General features: G+C 46.2%; 1 protein-coding gene across 2 annotated transcripts; it reads right to left on the bottom strand.

Annotated features, from left to right (window-relative positions):
* Nucleotides 1-636: 636 nt before the first annotated feature.
* Nucleotides 637-18782, bottom strand: shisa7b (shisa family member 7). 2 transcript variants are annotated; one of them, XM_035182594.2, is made up of 8 exons: nt 16692-18782; nt 14853-15095; nt 14585-14701; nt 14224-14369; nt 12708-12776; nt 9169-9399; nt 6060-6438; nt 637-5092 (listed from the first exon to the last, which is right to left on the bottom strand). In XM_035182594.2, the coding sequence occupies exons 1-8, from the start codon at nt 17117-17119 to the stop codon at nt 4612-4614; spliced, it is 2094 nt and encodes a 697-aa protein (XP_035038485.2). In that variant the 5' UTR covers nt 17120-18782; the 3' UTR covers nt 637-4611. The 2 variants fall into 2 exon arrangements, with proteins under 2 accessions (XP_035038485.2, XP_035038486.2); XM_035182595.2 differs by lacking the exon at nt 12708-12776.

The following is an 18782-nucleotide window of genomic DNA, read 5'->3' as shown; positions in this document are numbered from 1 at the left end:
GAGTCTTGTTTTTGTTTGACAAGGTTTGGAAACAATCTGCCGTCGCTCTAACACAAAAGTCAAAATGGCTTTTAGACTCTCGGTCTTTACGTATCACGTTTTGAAATGTCATAAAACAAACAGGAAACAGAAATATCTGCTGTTCGTCCAGTTTAAACTTCTCCGTGTATTCGTAAAGGTCAGATCGGGAGGGTTCTGCTGCGTCTGTGGCTCCCCCTGTAATTTCCTCACGTTCTTATGTCTGAATGACTGTAGTGAATTTATTAAGCTGTGTTAAAGTGGTGGGTGGGATGTGATGCAGACGTGTTGCTCCCCTGTGGAGCCTCAAATTGCTCCCTCGGGTGCCGAGACACAAGGAGGCGGGACTGATTATGGAAACAACACTGCAGTGTAACGTCAAACATGTTTTCAGATTCTCAGTCTTGTTTAATTATTCTGTTCCTCATTAATTCAAAATTAGTAGGTAGGCATAAAACTAGGAAAACATTTGAGAAGAAAATGACGAAAAGTTTTGACTTATTTTCTGTGTAATGTGGAATCGTTTAATCTATTCATCTGATAACTGAACATGAGCCTGGGAATGAAAAACTCACACATGACGAGTCCAGTTTCATCAAACAAGTCACACACACAACATTTAGTGGGATTTTTTTTTTTTATTGTTATTATCAATCAAACAGTATGATTTCTACAAACGCAAGAATCCATCACCAATAACAAAGGGGTTGCACATCTGTGAGACCTTTGTCTGGATATTCTTGGAAATAGACATATAAGGGGATGTAATAAATAAATGTATCATACAATTTGAGGTATGCAGAGTAGCTTTGAGAATACAAATACAGGCCATGCCTCCCCCTCGGTGGCAAACACACACACACGCACACAGGCGCACACACACACACACACACACTCAGATCAGGGGGAGCATTTAACCAAACAGATTACAACATGAGTATCAGACCTTTGAAGGTATGAGGAGAAATGAGAAAGAAAATACAAACTGAATTTTCACGTGTCATTTACATTTCCCCTCCCGTTGTTTTTTTTGCCTCTTCCTCTTTTAAAAGTTAATGAGATGTTTTCAGTGTAAAAACCACAGAACCTTCCGAGTCCTTTCAGCCGAAGGCCAGTCGCAATACAAACTCCTCCATGACCCACAAAAAAACCCTCGTTCTTCCTTCTTCACGTGTATTGCAACTTTAAAAAGCTGAGTTAACACCGTTCGTCGAGTCGCATTTGTGCCTTTTAAAGTTCTGTTCGAATGAGCACAAATGAGAAAGTAGCTTACAAAAGACAAATCGCTTTTTGCAGGTACACGTTCAAGCCACACAAGCTCGTCGAGCGAGCAATAACTGACACACTCGGCCGTTTCACTTCTGTTCAAATACCAAAACGTGACACAATATATAAGCCTTCCCTCGCTAAACATGTTCAAACGTCTGAAAAGTCCCCGCTGTGGTGAACGTAGCTCGACCAGAGAAGCTGTGATTGATCAGTGTTCCCTATTTTTTTTAAAGAAAAATAAATAATAAATCAAATCAAACAACGACAGGCCTTTAAATTTCATTACAAGTTGATATGAACACGTAATGAGACTCGGGCGTTAAAATCGTCTTCGTGTGCCGAAGACAAAAACCGAGTTCTGTCAAAAATGAGGTTCAGCATTCCTAAGAAGAAGAAGAAGAAGAAGACACTGAGAGAGTTACGCACACGGGCACACAAATGAAAACAGACACATGTACATTGACACATATACACGCCGTGACATCATCAGTCAGCACTATGACATCATCAACACTGGCTTCTGACATCGTCATGCGGTTTCGTCTTTTCTCTTTGATTGCATCAGCTCGTGTTGTTGAGTGTACAAATGTTTTTTTCTTTTCTTTTTTTAAAATTCCACTAGAAAGTTTGAATATTGAAAATCCAGGATTGTACATTAAAGTTCAGAGATTTAAAAAAATAAATGCGTGTTTCAACAAAAAATAAATAAGCAAATCAAAAATAACCATCGTGATAAAGAGAGTCTGATCGAGCGGGGGGGGGGATCATTACATGTATGATCATAAACCATTAACACATGAGCACACGTGTTTGTACTTAAAGACTAAAGGTGGCTGGCGGCAATCACATCCGTCGTTATCGAGGGGAAACAGAAAACCTCGGACGAGGCCTCACGAGTCCCTGAAACCCCCGAGAGGGTCAGAAGGTCCATCTCACAGCCAGAGGAACTAAAAAATGTACAAAATATGACATCATCATGGCCAACACTCCTCCCGCCGTGCTATCGAGGACTCATGGTCGGGTGTTTTTACATGTTCCACAAAAGTTCCTTTGCTTTGAATTCCTTTGCATGTTTATATTTTTTTTCTCTACACGTATATATAAAAAAATGAATGTTTTGCACAAGCATGCCCCCGGACACTGACACATGGAAATGAGAAGCAGACGCTGCACAGAGCACAGACACAAAGATAATTCGGTATAGCCCTTAGTGTGAAGTGTCCATTGTCCCCGGCCTTGAACCCGTCTGACCCCTTTTCCTTCCACAAGAGGCGAGCGGCTGAATTCGCAGGTAACGTGCGCCGTCGTAGACAAAAGGGAGGATTTGCTTAACGGCAATCGGTCGCGAAAACAGTAACGTCCGACTTCCAAAAAACTCGAGTTTGAAACAGCGTTTGGGGGACGTTTGCTTTGTCAGCGTCGATATTAAAACGTTTGACCCACACAGAGTCTTAAATCTTCCAATTGATCTGATTACGCAACGGGTCACAGCACAATGATCAACGCTCACGAGAGTTCACTGTACAAAGGCCTTAAGTTAAAGTGGATTTTAGTGGATTTTAAGGCCCGGTCACACCAGGAAGTGGGACATTAAAATTCATCCAAGTCTTGTGTGAAGTATTTGGATTTAAAAAATCCTCGGGGGGGTGTCGGGACTCCCGAAGAGGACTGTCACTTCAAATGTGGGGAGAAAATGTTTCTATTAAAACTTGTTTGAATTGTAAATATACAGTTTAGAAGCGCATCATACGAAGTAGTTTGCCTCGTGAACCAGCGGAGGGCGCTTGACCTGCTGAACTCTTGACCTATCAGTAAAGTTGGCCAGTATTGTTACGTAGTTTTGCTAAGAAAAAGAAGGATGCTAGCAGGCAAAGGCATCCTGAGGGTACAATCAAAGACATCAAAGGGGCGGCTGTCGAATACAACGAACAAATTTTGCTGAATGTAAAACTTTATATTTGGAGAAAGTGACAGCCCTACTACCCCTGACAGGGTTAGCTGTGAAACTACAGAAGCTAACAAGCTAATCGCTAAAATGCTAACCAGCCGGAACACAGCACGGGTCAGTCACGATATTTACTTCAATGTTCCTTCTACTCTCAACTGGCATTTTCTTACATTACACAATTTAATAATCGAGGGGAAAAAAGCTTAACGAGCTAACGGGATTAACGGGCTAACAGTTAGCAGCTAGCTTCTCAGCTCGCTCAAGATAATCATCTTCACAAAGTTTCACAAATTCGACAACTTCACAGTTTATTCAAAAGACGTGTTCCTTCACCACAAATGTCTGCGTCATTCCCCGTCTAGAAAAACATGGCTCTTTCATAAACTACAGGTAAAATAAAGGTGAAACGCGTCGCTAATTAGCCAACGCTAGCTTACTCCAATTTAGATTTGGTTATTAGTGTAATTCACAGTTCACCAAAGTTAATCTTGTCATTAAGATTGAATTAAATCCAGTGATCACAACCATCACTGAAATAAACCCACGCTGGTGTGACTGGGCCTTTACAGCAGCAGCTTCCATTTACATTTAGATTTTTTGCCAAATAAAGGCATTAAGTGTATTTTCCACTTGTTCTGTGAATCGAACCACAAATCAATCATGTGACAGAGAACTGCGTTCGGCTGGATTAATTTAGCAGTTTAACGTTCATGATAGTCCAATCACAACAATGTTCGGCCTTGAAATGACAAACTGGCTGACTTCAGGATAAATACGTTTTATACACAAAGTCCAACAGGGCTCCTTATTATTAATATCAGGTTAAATCTTATAAAAGAGCAACTTGTTTGGTTTTAAATACTTTTATAAATACAAAGACAAGCAAACCGGTCTGCCTCTGCCTCGGCGCTCTCCGTCATCCACACTGGATTCAAAGACAGAGGAAGTTCTGTCAGAGCGCTCGAGGACTCAGAGGACAGCGCAATAAAAGTCGAGGACAAGTCAATAAATTATAATCAGCGGGTATCCTTCAATAAAAGTCACAGCGAATACCCAGCAGCCTTAAAACTTCACTCATACTGTATTTTTTGCTCTTTTGAAGTGGACGTGTGTGTCTTCCCTTTGCAGAAAATGGCTGAATATTCTTTTCAACACGCGAAGTGACGAGGAGGAAATCAAGTGGCTCTGCTCACTGGGAGATTAATGATGTCGTCCACCACTCCGTGTGCTATGATGGGGTCAAACCTCTTCCTCATTTCTTTTTCAGCTGCCTCGTCTTCCCGCTAAATGCCTCAACGCTTTCCTTCCCTCGTCCTGTTTTATATCTTCAGCCTTCACCTCTCCTCCCTCCCTCTCTCTCTCTCTCCCTCCTCCTCTCACACCGTCACCTCGTTCTTACTCCCAGTCCGCAGTCCGTGGCCCCCCCCTCCTCCGGGGATGAAGTGCAACTGTTCGATGGTGTTCTGCCTCTTGTTGGCGAAGGCCATCCTCCGGGAGTTGGGGTGGCCTCCGCCCGTCACCGCTCCACCACCGCTGTGGCCCCGGTGGGGGTCCCAGCCACCGTACATGCCCATCCCGGGCATGGCGGCGGAGCTGCGGTCGCGGTCGTGGTCGTGGCCGCGGTCGTGGTCGTGGCCTGGCGTCGGGTGGGAGTTCATCTTGATCATGTGGTGGCGTTCCATGGACGGCGTGACGCAGATGTTCTGCTGCGACTGGGCCTTCTGGTGGTGGCTGAGCCGGCCCATGGTGGGCACCATCCCACTTCCTCCTCCTCTTTCGCCTCCTCCCATCATCAGCCCCATCGCCATCAGCCGGTCCTCCAGACGGTCAGGGGAGACCAGGAGCCTCTCGTGGGACCTGAAACCAGAGACCAGTTTATTCTGCTGATATTAACTCCACCGACAAGGTTATGTCTTCACCCGTCTTATAACAGATTTAAACAACACTTGGTGGAAGGAGGGGACATCGGCAAAGGAAGAACACATTCAATTTTGGTGCAGATCCAGGAATCTTATCACGTTCTTAAACATTGTGACATCTTCATCACTTTCCCAGGGCGTCTCTTATAGTCTAATGGTTTTAATATTTTACCTGATCTGGATCTGCACTAAATCTTTCCAAGATTCGTGAAATCCGTTCAGTAGTCTGAGCTGGATTCTTGCTAACTAACAAACTAAATGTTTGTAACCTCATTGGAGGAGGTGACCGGCCACCGGGGAATAAAAACCCCGAACAGCGAGTCGCTGATTCGACTCGACAGCTCAGACTTCCTTCATCTTCTCTGTCTTAAACTGTCCCGGTGAAATAAAGCTGTGAAAGGCCCAAAATAAATAAATACAAATCAAGGTTCCCTTCCTAAAACACGGCTCACATTGTCCAGGAGAATTAATCAGAAATCAAACATTGCTCTAAACTTTGATCACCTTTGTTTCCAGGTCAAGAAACAACTGCAGAGCTGAGTTAAACTTTTTCAAAGAAGTAAAATGTTTGAAATCGGACTGAACAATATCTGTGTTATTTAAAATGAACAGCGTTCCCTCACCTCGTCGGACTCTTTAAACTTTAATGAAGCTGCTCTGCTCTTGACATTAATCTAATATTTTATTCTCTGATTCCCTTTGCTTTTATTCTTTCTTCATCTCTCCTCCATCTGATTTCTAGACGACCTGCTTCCCTCTCATCTTTCACCTTCTCTGATCTCGTTCCTCTCTCCTTTGTTTTTCATCTCCTTGTCTTGTCTGATTTTCCTCTCGTCACACCTCATCCTCTCATCTTCCTCCTCTCACCTCTGCCGTCCTCCAACTCCTCCGGTCTCTGAACTCACCTGCGGAGCGTCTGCGAGTTGGAGCTCCTGCTGGTGCTCATCATGGCTTTGTAGTACTGGTGTTGCTGGTTCTTGGACAGGCGGGACAGCGTGTTGTCCCCAAGGGCCAGCAGCTGGTCCTGGGAGCGGACGCGGCGCGGCGGCCTGTCGAACGAGAAGCTGGTGTACTGCGTCTGGGAGGGCAGCGGGTACGGGTTCGGGGTGGAGGCGGGGATGTGGAGACGGGGCCGGGAGCCGTTGAGGGGCAGCGTTCCCCGAGATCCCAGCGTGTATTCACCTCCATAGGGCAGGTGGTGCTGAGACGAGTGGAAGGACGGCGGAGCGTTGTTGAAGCGGCGTTTGGAGTTGTAGTAGCTGGAGTACTCGTCCAGTTCTTTCTCTGGTTCAGCAAAACAAAGACAGAAGTAATGTTTCTTTACGGATTAATGAGCAAACACTCATCTGCTGACGTGTGAGACGACTGAAAGCACCAGAGCAGCTTCTGAATGGAGCTTGTGTTGAGAGCTGCTGCTTCCAAGGTTGAGAATAAATTTCAAATCCCAAAAGAAAGAGAGGGAGACAAACAAAAACCATAGAAAATTCAAATGATAAAACAAAGGAGTAGTTGACAGAAGGAAAAGAGGAGAGGAGGGAAATCTGTCACAGGAAAGGGAGGTGAAACGCTGTGAAAGATAAACAGCAAAGGGTGAAATGGAGGTGATGGAGTCAGAGGAGACGGAAAATTGCAAGAATGGATAATGGAAAAAGAGAGATTGAAAGAAAAGGGGGTGAAAGAGAGGTGTACACTGTATACTGCATGAGGCTCAACAGGAAAAAGGTAAAAGGACGAGTGGACGAACCAGACTGCAACAGAGGACAGACAAAGCTGTGAGAGACAAAGAAGACATGAATGGCGTGAGGATAAAGAAAGGGAGCGACAGAAGAAAGAGGTGGAGACGTGGACGGAACAGTTAGTGAGCTTCATTAACAGTGAAATACAGTGTTTCTGTGCTTTCTGCTCCACAGACCACTTTAATCTTCAAAGCATTTCCATGGAAGCAGCTCCCCGAGAGCCAATTTAAAGCTGACCTTTACCCAGCCACCGCTCTACCTCTTCCTCCCCTCTTCTTCTTCTCTCTCTCCCTCAGCTCTCCTCTCCCTCTTCCTTTTGTCTCCTCTTTTTTTTCTCCCCTCCTGCTCTCCAGGTTTTCACCGCCATCTTTCCCTTTCTCTCTCTCTCGCCGTTTTGTCTCGCCCTCGCCCTCCTCTTCATCTCCCCCCCCCCCCACTCTCTGTTTACTCCCGTCCTGTAAGGCCAAATTATCCCTCCGTCCCTCCCTGGCTGCCGACCGCAGACAAAGAAACCTTTATCAGCGTCCTTCTCTCCACGCTGCCGTGTGGCGAGCGACATCAAAAGAACCAGGGTTCATACGGTGGCTGGTAAGAGAGTTCACTCTCTGTGAGACACAGAGTCTCTGTTTGAAGAGGTGCTTCACCAAAACTGACATTCAGGCATTTCATAATCAGACGAGTGAAAACATTGATTCACTGCGACTGGTTCTGGTTCTTCTGTTAAAGTGTCTCGTAGCTCTGCTGTGGGAAATAAAAACCATCCACTGCACCGATCACGATTTGTTCTTACGTTTCTGTTTGTTTTAGAACTAAAGGCTCATTTACGCTCAACGTCTTTTCGTCCGGATTCGGGCAAAGTCTCCTGAAAGCTTACGGATGTGGATGAAGCAGATGGTGCAGTACCACCGGAGATCATGAGGGGGCAGTGAAGCCAGTAGTTTAAGCGAGATGACCAGAAGAGACAATCGTTTGAAGGGCGCAGCCGTACACACGAGAACGTGAAGTGAATATCGGGGGTCAAAGATCAGCAGCGTTTGAATTCCACTGGAGGCCAAGCTGCGATTGGCCTTTTGTTAGTGATACATAAACCAAAAGTACATCGCACTTAGGAACCAATAAAGTAAATAAGTTACAGGTAGAACAAATGGAAAAGGATGAATAAGGAATGGGGGCGTGTCTTCATACGACTTTAATCACGTTACAGAGAGAATTCAAGAGCGAAGTGTTTTCTCCTTTCGAGTGAAATGAAATAATAAAGAGCTCCATCTGGTCTCGGCTTTCACCTCATTACTGCCTCCACGTACACACACACACACACACACACGTTCGGCCGAGCAGTAACCATCCATCACTCAGCTGCAGAGCCCCCCCCTCCCCCTGCCGGCTCCAGCAGTCGCAGGGCGAGAGAGCTTCAGACAGACAGAGAGGATAGAGGAGAGAGAGAGAGAGAGAGAGAGGTTGCCAGCCGCTCAAACATCTTTTCTTCCCCACCGACGGCAGCCAGGCCCCTGCAGACCAGCCAACACCCCTCCCCCCTATCTCCACATCTCTCCCTCCCTCCCTCCAATCCTTTCTCCCTCTCCGTCACTCGCCTCTCCCTCCATTCTTCCTCCTTCTGCATCTCTATCTTCCACAATCTCTCCTTTTTTCTTCCTCCTCGTCTGCCCAGTCAGCGTCTTCACGTTTCTCCCATGTTTCTATTTCCTCTCGTCCCCTATCCCCCCCCCTTCCCCTGCCTCCCCCTTCTTCCTCTATTCGTTTCTTCTTTGTCTTTTTAAACCTGTCACTTTTTATCCCCCACCCCGATCCCTTTATTTATTTCCCCCCCTCTGTTTACTTTGCTGTTACGGCTGTTTAGCAGGAGCTGTTTACACGTCCGAGCTGCACCGAGATGATTATTTGGCTCCGCAGCTGAGTCACAAATCTCCTGGCGGCAAAGACCTCTCTGCTCCCGGGAGAATCAGCCGTGTGAAAGTTTGACAAACTGGGACACAATGAGAGAGAAAGAAAAGAAAAGACGCAGGGAGGGAGGACGACGGCGAGCTGGCGTGAGAAGAACTGGGCTCGTAGTCGTAGTTTTACAAAGATGTGTTTGTGAGCTTTGAGGACAAAAAATCAAAACCAGTAATAAAATCAAGACGGCTACCAAAGGTGGAGCCAGATCTTCTCTATCGACCCCTGGTGGTTGGCTACAGTACAGGTCATAAACCCTGTCTCCTCCATGTTAGCAGATGAGACATGGGCCTCCCTTTTGTCTCTCTCGTGCACTTGGACTCACCCAGCCTCTTCAGGGAGCTGTAGCGGTTGATCTCTGGCTTCATGGCGGCATCGTAGGACGGCGGCAGCTGGGCCAGGTTGTGGAAGGAGTGGGAGAAGGAAGGGTGGCTGCTGTTGTGTCTCATGCCGCCGCTGATGAAGCTGCCGCCGCCGCCGCCACCTTTACCGCTGCCTGAGAGCAGGGTGGGACCGGAGGAGAGCTGCTGGGTGTTGTTCATACGGGGGCCACGCTCTGGAGAGAGAGAGGTGAAAGGGGGATGAAGAGAAGGAGGGAGAAGGAGAGGGAGGGGAGGAAAATGGATTGATGAAGAGTAGGATGATGGTGGTTGAGGGAAGGTAAAACAAAGGAGAGAATGTGGAAGAGGAGAAGGAGATGGAGGATAAAGGAGGAAGAGGATGGAGACGAGGAAGAGCGGACGAAGTCAGAGAAAAACAGAAAAGAGAAGAGGAGGAAAAAGACAGAAGACACGAGCGGGTTAATGATCAGTAAACACAGGAAGTGTCTCCGAGCTCCATGGCGACCATCTATAAATACGACTGTGCTGTTTCATCTGAGGCTCCGACACAAACATATCAACCACATGTAAACACAGAGAAATACACGGAGACTCTGTGCACATTCACATTTATGCAAAGTGCAGAAGCAGCACATCGATCGATTCACATAAAAATTCTTCTTATGTAAGGTTGGTGGTGAGGGGGAGGGGAGGGGAGGGGGCGTCTGTTTTGCAACATGTAAACTCATCATATCAGTTACATCACACAGGACATTCATATACAAACAGACGACCCGACATGAAGTGAAGGGGGCGATGTGACCTGGAACTAACGTCACGGTGCTTGTTACTCTGTGGAAGGTGACGGCTGTGTAATTATCACGGTGTTACTTTACTTTCTGAGTTTTGGGTCCGGTGCTATGGTTCCGTCTCTAACTCGTCCTGTCGCTTGTGTTTCCAGCTTTTACCATCACGACACCGACAAACTGGCATCGGAGAGTGTGGAAGCCCCCGACCCGAGCCCATTGGGTTCAGGTCGGGTTCTGTCACACGGTGAATCAGGGGAGATACTCTCTAACCATGTGAGTCAATAACACAAACTCAGACTCAAACAGCGAACATTAAATTCACTAAAAACCTGAAAAGCCTTCGGTTCAGGCTCGGTTATTTCGGGCTTGAATCTGTATTGTGTAACTGCAGTTTGCTCCGTGTGGGATGATTTAAGACTGAGCACACCTGACGTGTGCAACGAGCTCACGTCCAGGAGTCGACACATGCTGGATCATCGCGGTTCTGATTTGACATGTTGGATTTATAAAAACAGACGCAGAGTAACTTTATTAACCGGGTGTGAGCAGGAGATGTTTAAAAACGATTACGCAACCGAGGGAAATTGGCCGTTCGCTGTCGTTTCCTGCGTTGGAGACGGACACAATCGATGTGGAGTCCATTCGGGGAGGAAATGGTTATGGGCTGCGATCTCGTTAAGATTACTGTTGGACATATGCTGCTCATTGACCATTGACAGTAATGGGCAATAATGTCTCTGTGAAGCGTCACCCGGGGAACACACACCACATCGCCTTCTGCACCGTGCATGTCACACACACAGGCGCACACAAGAAAAAAAAAAAGTAATGCCAGCTGTGAGATCATATCGTTTCTTTAAAAGCAGGACGAAGGCTGAGGAAAATATGATCGAAACAGAACCAGATGTTGAGTTTAATGCGTGTTTGTGTGGTTTTATCAGAATTAGCTCGGCCATTTCTACGAGCGCACGTTGTTGGACTTTCTTTTGTGTAACACCTACGACGGCTGACAGAGAGGTTTGATGGTGTCGTCAGCTGCAGTGAGAGCAGAGGGTCTGAGTCAGAGAGCTGAAGGGTTCTGCTCGTTTCCTCGCTGGAGATCATTATCTAACACAGGAGGAGCGAGAACCGAACTAAGGGACGAATATCAGAGTCCACTTCAACTTTGTGACCTAAAGTGTCGAGAGCAAACGAGCAAAGACGAATTAAACTCTTAAAAAACATTAAAGGATGACACTGAAATGTTTAAAACTTAAAATATGACAGATTTTTCAATTATTTATTTTATTCCACCGACTGATCAACTGTTTTTAATCAGATAAAGATGGACGACAGAAAAATATGTCGGGTGCAGGTTTGCATTCGGAGAGACCATGCCCCTCGGACACACAGACAGTGTGACGCCTTCATTGCTCATGGAAAAGCTGGTAAATGTGAGCTTCAGCGTACGGATGTAATTCTTCCCCTGAAGGACACGTGTCGATGTAGCTGCTCTGAAACGATCTTCATCCTCTCATCACGTTTCCTCAGAGATCTTACCCAGAGTTCTGCAGCGGCTACGTGAGACGCTCTAAATCAGCCTCAGCAAACGATTCTTACTGATTTCCTGAGGATGAGGAAAATGTTGTGGGGGAGAAATCACGTCTGCTGGCATTGCTTTTTTGTTTTCTCGGTGCAGAGCCTGGGAAAACAGACCCTGGAAGTGCAGTGACCTGGCTTAGGACCTCTGTTAACGTGTCGTGTCAGCTGTGAGCACATCACTGCAACACAGAGAGAAGAGGAGGAGGAAGAGGAGGAGGAGGAAGAAGAAGATGGGTTTTTTTCCTTCAGCTTGAGAGATTTCATGTTCAGATTTTGTAATGATATCACTCGAGACCCTGCACTTGTGCTCAAACTGTGCTCTTGCACCCAGATATTTTGTCGCCTGAGCTCCAGCTTCAGCTCTCCTCCTTGTGCTATCGTGAATCGTCTCGGATTTCTTCGTGTCGAGATTACCCAACCAATAGAATTCCAGGTGGAGTGATGACAAATCAAATTGCCCCGTCCTTGTTGTGGTTACTTTTGTTCCAGTAATACAGGGCAAAGGAAATACAGGGCGACGTATATTGTCTTGAATTGATGCTAGCAACACCTTCATGGATCAACGCATCACAACAAGGGCGGGACAATTCAATTGGTCGTCACTACAGCTGGTCTTCTATTGGTTGATGACTTTTGACCAACGTGTTGCACAAAAAAATCTAAGCGCAAAAGAAACAAAATCCGAGATCCGACGATCATTGGGAGGAGTAGAGCTGAAGCTGGAGCGCAGCAAATCCGACCAATATCTGAGTGCAAGCTCACAGATGTCGAGTGAAAGAGTTACACAATCTGAACATCAAATCAATTAGATGCTCTTGAATAGAAAAGAAAACCCATAAAAGAGGAAGAAGCACATTTGGAAGCAGGCTTGTGGTCTTGGTGGTGGGGGGGGCAGACAGGCTTGCATTAAGCAGAGGGGGCGGGGCCAGACAACTTGTAGCTCGCACTCTTATCCATCGTGTGTCACTCTCAACACGGCCGTGTCGTCACAAACACAGATATGAGTTGACAGTGACACAGCTGTTTAAAGAGCACAGGACGACAGGCCGTCCAACCAACACAACACAGACAGACAGTGTGGTCGTGAGGCCGCCGACCCGGCCGGCAGCTCGCCGCCGCCCGTGCTTGGCCGCGCTGCTGACCACGAGGCTTACCGATGGTCGCAGAGTGTTTGGGGCTGGAAGCACCCCCCTGCTGGTTAAAGTGGTGGTGCAAGTTCCCGGCTGCAAAGAGAGCAGAGCTGACAAACTGACGGACAAACCACTGGAGACACGAGAGGCGTGTCGAGTAAGCATTTGTGTCAGCAGAGAGAGAGACAGTGGGAGACACAGGACAGAGAGACGGACCCTCCAGGAATACAGTGGGTTTATCAACCCCACGTGTTCAATTCAGTCAAACTGCTGCTCAGACTGAGTCTTCATTTTCATTTAAAAGTACTTTCCTCTGACGGCAGAAAATTAAACTGCAACATTTTGATTAAATCGTTTTATAATTACGGACATTTTTGAAGTTGAAACTGCTTTTCTCTGATCTATACCGGCGTGTTCTGAAGATATTTGAGTTTGGGATTTATCAATAACACCATTTAATCAAAATAAAGAAATTATATGACAAATAATCAATAATAATAAATGTTTAAAAACTGTAAAAACCCTGTGTTGTGTGAGACGTCAAAGTGATTCAGTATTTATAGAGCGTGGAGTCTGAGTTAGTGTTTGTGGACGAGCACTTCAGTTCCCAACAACACGTCCAGCTCCTGTGAAGTAGCTGCTCTCGCTCTGAGGAGGGGGGAGGAGCCTCGACAACAACAGGGACAGAACAGCCTCAGGCTATTTTCATTTGTCAGATTCATCAGAACAAAAATTCAAATCCTGGAGAGACTGACGGCGGAGACGTGAGAGACAGCAGCCGAGCGACAGAGAGAGAGAGAGACAGAGAGAGAGACAGAGAGAGAGAGAGAGAGAGAGAGAGAGAGAGAGAGGACAGTGTGTGTTGTTTTTGTGTGTTCACACTGTTGTTGTGTGAACGGTTAACGTACAACGAGACAAATTCATTCACGCTCAGAGAGAAAATATTAGTTAAATGTGAATAAAACCAGAGAAATGTGAACGTTTCAACTCTCATCTGCTAATATGAGAAAATTAAAAACAGAAAGTACAAATTCAAAAAAATTACTGTTTCTTATAAACCTATAAAAGATGTATGTGTAGCAATTATTACGAAAACAGCTCAGATATTAGAAATAATAATTAAACATTTAATTAATAAGGTATTTCTTTCTGTCCGAAACCTAACTTTAATAAACACAACAAACTCAGGGGGTTCGGTGACAGTGACATCATCAACATTTAGTTAAATAACAAAAAATATTTTCTTTTCTAATCTAATTCATGTTGTATTTCAATGTACATTTTCATATAAAGATTAAGAGAAAAGATTCAATAAGTGGATGAACTTTATGTTTATGTTCACTAACTTTTCACATTCAGTCATATGTAGTTAGAGTTACAGATATGTCCGTTTCTACAGAGAATAAATAAAAGACCCACATTTTGATGCTGCGATTAAACTGGGATCTTCACGATATGGACTCAAACCTTCTTTTCATTTATCGGACTTTAAGTTGATTATGTATTTGATCCGTTTGAACGTGAACGTGTGGACACTCACTGCGGTTGTCTTTGCTCTGCAGGATGGGGGTGTAGAGGTTTTTGGACGTGCGTCCGTCCGAGGTGGTGCTGGTCAACATGGCGGTGTTGTTCCTCTCTCCCTGCTGCACGGGGCTCGACTGGTGGCGCAGGATGTCCACCAGTGATCTGACACAGCAGAGGACGGACGGAGGGACGAGAGGAGGAGGAGGAGGGAGAGAGACGGACAGAGATGTGAGGAGGAAGAAAATCCAGACACACAGAATTCAGACTTTTATCTTTGTCCATTAACCAAAACTTTATCAAAATCAAATCAGATTCTGTGCATCTTGCTTTGCTTCACATGACGTCTGTTTACGACCTCGATGGACACTCGGTCTCACCTGGGCATGTTGACGTCTCGGTTTCGGGGTCGACGCGCCACCTTGCTGAAGGCGATCCTGACGCCCACCGCCACGACCAGCGTGAAGGAGATCACACCTCCGATCACGTAGGCCGTACTGATGTTAGGGAAAACAAACGTTAGCTCACGTTAAAGAAAAACAGGCAGCGGACAAAACCCTTCTCTTTCATAATTACATTTTCTTTCATTTCTTTGTGTGTGTGTCTTCATCTTTCTTCATTCACTTTGGATTGAGTCCAGTCTCTCACCTGCTGTTCTGCAGCGGCAGCGTCTCGAAGTCCGGGTCGGGCTTGTTCCCGGTGGGCGCGGTGGAGGTGACCTGCGGGTCGGCCCACACGGGCGACTTGTAGTTGTTGCAGGCTTCCTGGTCCAGCCGGCTCCTCTGGTGCTCGCAGCAGAAGCGGTAGTGGCAGGTGCCGCAGCAGTAGATGTAGCTGCCTTTGGAGCAGTTGAAGGTTGTGTCAAAGTGGCCCATGACGTCGTAGTAACCCCTGAGGAGACATTTTGTCAGTGACGTTACAGAGTTTGTGACCTCATTGACCTAATTTCTACAAACCAGTGGAAGAAGTACACAGATATTTAGCTAAATTAAAAATCTGACGTTCAGAAAACTGTCCTTTGCTGCAGCTCCTCTTTTCAGCCTCTGTCTCAAACACTTGGTTTTAGCTCCTGTCTCTTTAAACCCAGTCTGCCCTGATTGGTCAGCTGTTCCTCTCCAAGTTTCCAGGTTGAACGACATGTTTCCACGGAAATCGTGTCAACGAGCGTCGAGGTTGGTTTCCTATGGTTTGGTGGGTGTGTCACAGGAGTCGTCCAATCAGCAGCGTGTATATAAAGTTCTCTACAGACGTGGCAGCTGCTGTTTGGTTTTCACATCAACTGAACCAATGGCATTTAACCCTGAGACTTCTTCCACAGGAACGACAAGAATGACCTTCTCAGCCGCCAGAGCATCACTGTTTACATTTACCTTCCACTATGTCGCGTCGTTTCAGGAGAAATGTTTTCTGTGGAGCGGACTTAACATAAAACGTCTCCTTTAGAAGTTCAGTATCGAGGAGCATATAATGCAAATACTCTGGTATGTCCTCAAACTGTAGCTGAGTTAATGTTTCAGTGACTCTCCACCTCTGCTGCCAACACGCTGCTGCTTTGCAGAGGCAGCTTTCCAATGAGCTAATGCACATTTCTCCTTTCTTCTCCCACTGGGTTTGAGGCATGTTGTGAGCTGCCTACGTACTCGATGCACCATGTTGTGTTGATGGAACAGATCTGATCTGTGCAGCTGGAGGAAGTATAATGTCCGACAAGATGGAAAATATTCATGTGCGATCCTGAGAATAATTTCACGTTCTTTTTTTTACACTCCCGCTGAAGAACAACACAAGAAAAATGTCTGAGAAAGAAATTAGACATTATTGTAGAACACAGAATATCCACACGTGGAAACTTCTCAGATCATCGGTGTGTTTAACGCAGGATTCGACCTCAGTAATTAAACTAAAAGCTTCCTGTGATCTCACTGTACATCGAATAAAACCACGAGAACCTTTGAGAGATTCACGACAGATTCATAGATGGTGTTTGTCTCGTGTCGTCGTCCTGTCAGTGCTGCGTTCCTCCGCCTGAACGAGCTGCTGCTGGTGAACGTGCTGCGGAGCCGCTCGCCAACACACAGGCTGATTTAGAGCCCATCGCATGTTGCCTAGCAACAGCGAGACGCCTCTGAGTGGAGACTGGAAGCCGGAGCGAGTTTGTGGCATCAGAGGAATCAACACATCACAGGGATGGAAATAAAATAGAGACGTGACATGAACTTCACTCAACACCAGCAAACTGAGTTTACCCATCGACTTGAATCCACGAGATTTATCTGATATATTAAATAAAAAATACATTTTCCATAAGCTAAATCATGTGAAATCAAACTTCAGCAATTTCATTCAAATCTCTTCCGTCACTAAAATACTAAAGACATTATAAGTGTAAATTTAAAATCAACAGTGATGAACTCAGACAATAAAACCAAAACTGAGCAAACTCAAACTCAAACTCAACAGGAAACAGGAAACAGATTTGTTCTTTACCTGCACACGTCCACGTCCACCAGCTGTCGGGGAGGCGGAGCCACCTGGGCCGCTCCGAGTGGAGGCTTCAGGGCGTCGGCCGTCATGTTCCTCGGCAACATGGTCTGAGGGAGGGGCTTTGGAGGAAGCTCGGCCATAACTGGTGGAGGAGAATCGTCCCCGTCCTCCACCTCGGCCGCTTTGGGCGCCACTTTGGGCCCGGCGGGCGGCGGCGGCAGCCGTGGCTTGTAGCCGGTCAAGAGGAACAAGGTGCTGCTTGTTTTGCCACCGCTGCCGGTCAACGTCCTCACATCACCATCGACAGCGCGTCCTGCCTTGGTGATGGTTACCGAGGAAACGGCAAGGCAGGAGAAAAGCAGGACGGCGAGGGACGAGTAAAACATCCCTCCGGAAATTGTGGGTTTCATCGTTTTTACCACAAAGTTCATGAACCGACGTCAAAAAAAATCCAATGAGCCAACGATCGGCGTCCTCTTCCAAGATGGCAGCTCGTCGACGTATAAAAAGGCTCCGTATGAAAAGGTCAGACTCTGGTGAACTCACAGCGTCGTGTTTCGTCCACGTGGCACAGGAGCGAAGGTTTTCTCTGGGAGTTCATCAACGGTTTCACTCCTTCATCCTAATGTAAACATGTCTCTGCGTACGAATCCGTCCCTTAAGCAGCTTTTGTAAACATTGAGGTCTTTCAGCGTTTTTCAGGCCCCAGACAAAGTGCCTGTGAAATGGCTAAAGTCTGAAATCATCTTAAAGTAAAACGTCAAGTAATGAACAACATGGGTTTGTGTCAGGGCAGCAGGTGTCAGATAAGTTTGGTTCTGACGAAGTTTTACAGTCCACTGGCCAAAAATGTAAAATCGTTAAAATAGGCAGTAATCTCTTTTCTTTTCGTAAACAAAATGAGAGCGAGAAAAATGTAAACTCTTAACGTAGCGACCTGTAGAGTCTGCAGAGTTTTCCTTTTATGGCACGAAAGTTACAATTCACATGAGAGACGGAAATGGAAAACGTCTGTAAACATTGAGCGCTGAATGTAAACTTGTATTTTTCTCCTTTGATGAGCTGTGACGGATGTCGGAAGAATTCTTGTGGGAGTTTGGCACTTCTGTTGTCCTGCGTGGAAAACGGACGCGTGAAATCATACGTGGAAAAAAACGACAAAGCAGATTGTGTGTGTGTTTGTGTGTGTGTGTTTGTGTGTGTAAACAACACAGCTGTTTGCTTTGAGTGAGTCTTAACAAAGCTGTGACCTCTTTTTTTACGTGTCTTTCACAATTCGTCCGATAAGCGAGCTCCTTCCTTTCAAAAACGATTTCAGTAAAGGTCAAGATGCTTGAAGTTTTGGTTTAAATCAGAAAAGTGGATTTAGACAGATCCGAGAGAAGGTCCGGCAGCGAGCGACCGCGAGGACGGAGATCAGTTCTGTAAATGAGCGTGTCAAGGCATTCACGAAAACAGTGATCGACAGCGACGGGATTACAGAAAGAAAAAGCCGGAACAGCGCGGGAACCTTATGTGCGTTCGATACCCTTGTGTGAGTGTCTCTGCTCTGAGTTGAGCTTGGCCCAGCAGAAGAGAACGAAGGAGGGCTTGGGCCCGGTTCTAGCAGGGCAGCGAGGTTCTGCCCACAGAACAGACATGAAAATGTCCGGATTCATCCGTCAGCACAGCGGAACACGGGATGACGACGGGGGAACTCGACGCGGCCACGATTCACCGCCGCACTCGGACGCCCGCCGCAGGCTCGTCGGGTCACAGGTTCGGTTCGGACGCAGGTCGAAAGAAAAAAAGTCACAACTTACGAATCTGCTCTTTCATGCAAACGTAGGAAATGTGGGTTTTCCTGCGCTGACTCCCTGAATGTGTGCGTGCACCGACGTGAAGATCACTTAAACATCGTGAGGCGTTCGGTCAATGTGAAAGGTTTCGTATGGCTGGTGTTCGGTATGGCTTTAGGTTGCTTTTTCTTTTTGTCTTTTTCTTACAAACTGAATCCTCTTACACCGAAAAGGTAAAAACAGTGAAAGGTTTTAAATTGCATGTTTCGAGTAAAAGAAGAGGAAGAATGTTAAAAAGAAGAGAAAAGGTTGAAGA

The sequence above is a fragment of the Hippoglossus stenolepis genome, chromosome 17 (assembly GCF_022539355.2).
Source record: "Hippoglossus stenolepis isolate QCI-W04-F060 chromosome 17, HSTE1.2, whole genome shotgun sequence".
Classification (NCBI taxonomy): domain Eukaryota; kingdom Metazoa; phylum Chordata; class Actinopteri; order Pleuronectiformes; family Pleuronectidae; genus Hippoglossus; species Hippoglossus stenolepis.
Note: the sequence above shows the minus strand (reverse complement) of the source record. Positions and strands in the feature narration are given on the sequence as shown.

Excerpts from the sequence above, each read along its gene's own strand:
- shisa7b (XM_035182594.2), bottom strand. The coding sequence starts at position 17,119 with ATGAACTTTGTGGTAAAAACGATGAAACCCACAATTTCCGGAGGGATG. Across the intron at positions 14,370-14,584 it reads CGAGACGTCAACATGCCCAG|ATCACTGGTGGACATCCTGC; the intron begins GTGAGACCGAGT and ends CTGCTGTGTCAG. Across the intron at positions 12,777-14,223 it reads GCAGAGCAAAGACAACCGCA|CCGGGAACTTGCACCACCAC; the intron begins GTGAGTGTCCAC and ends CTCTCTTTGCAG.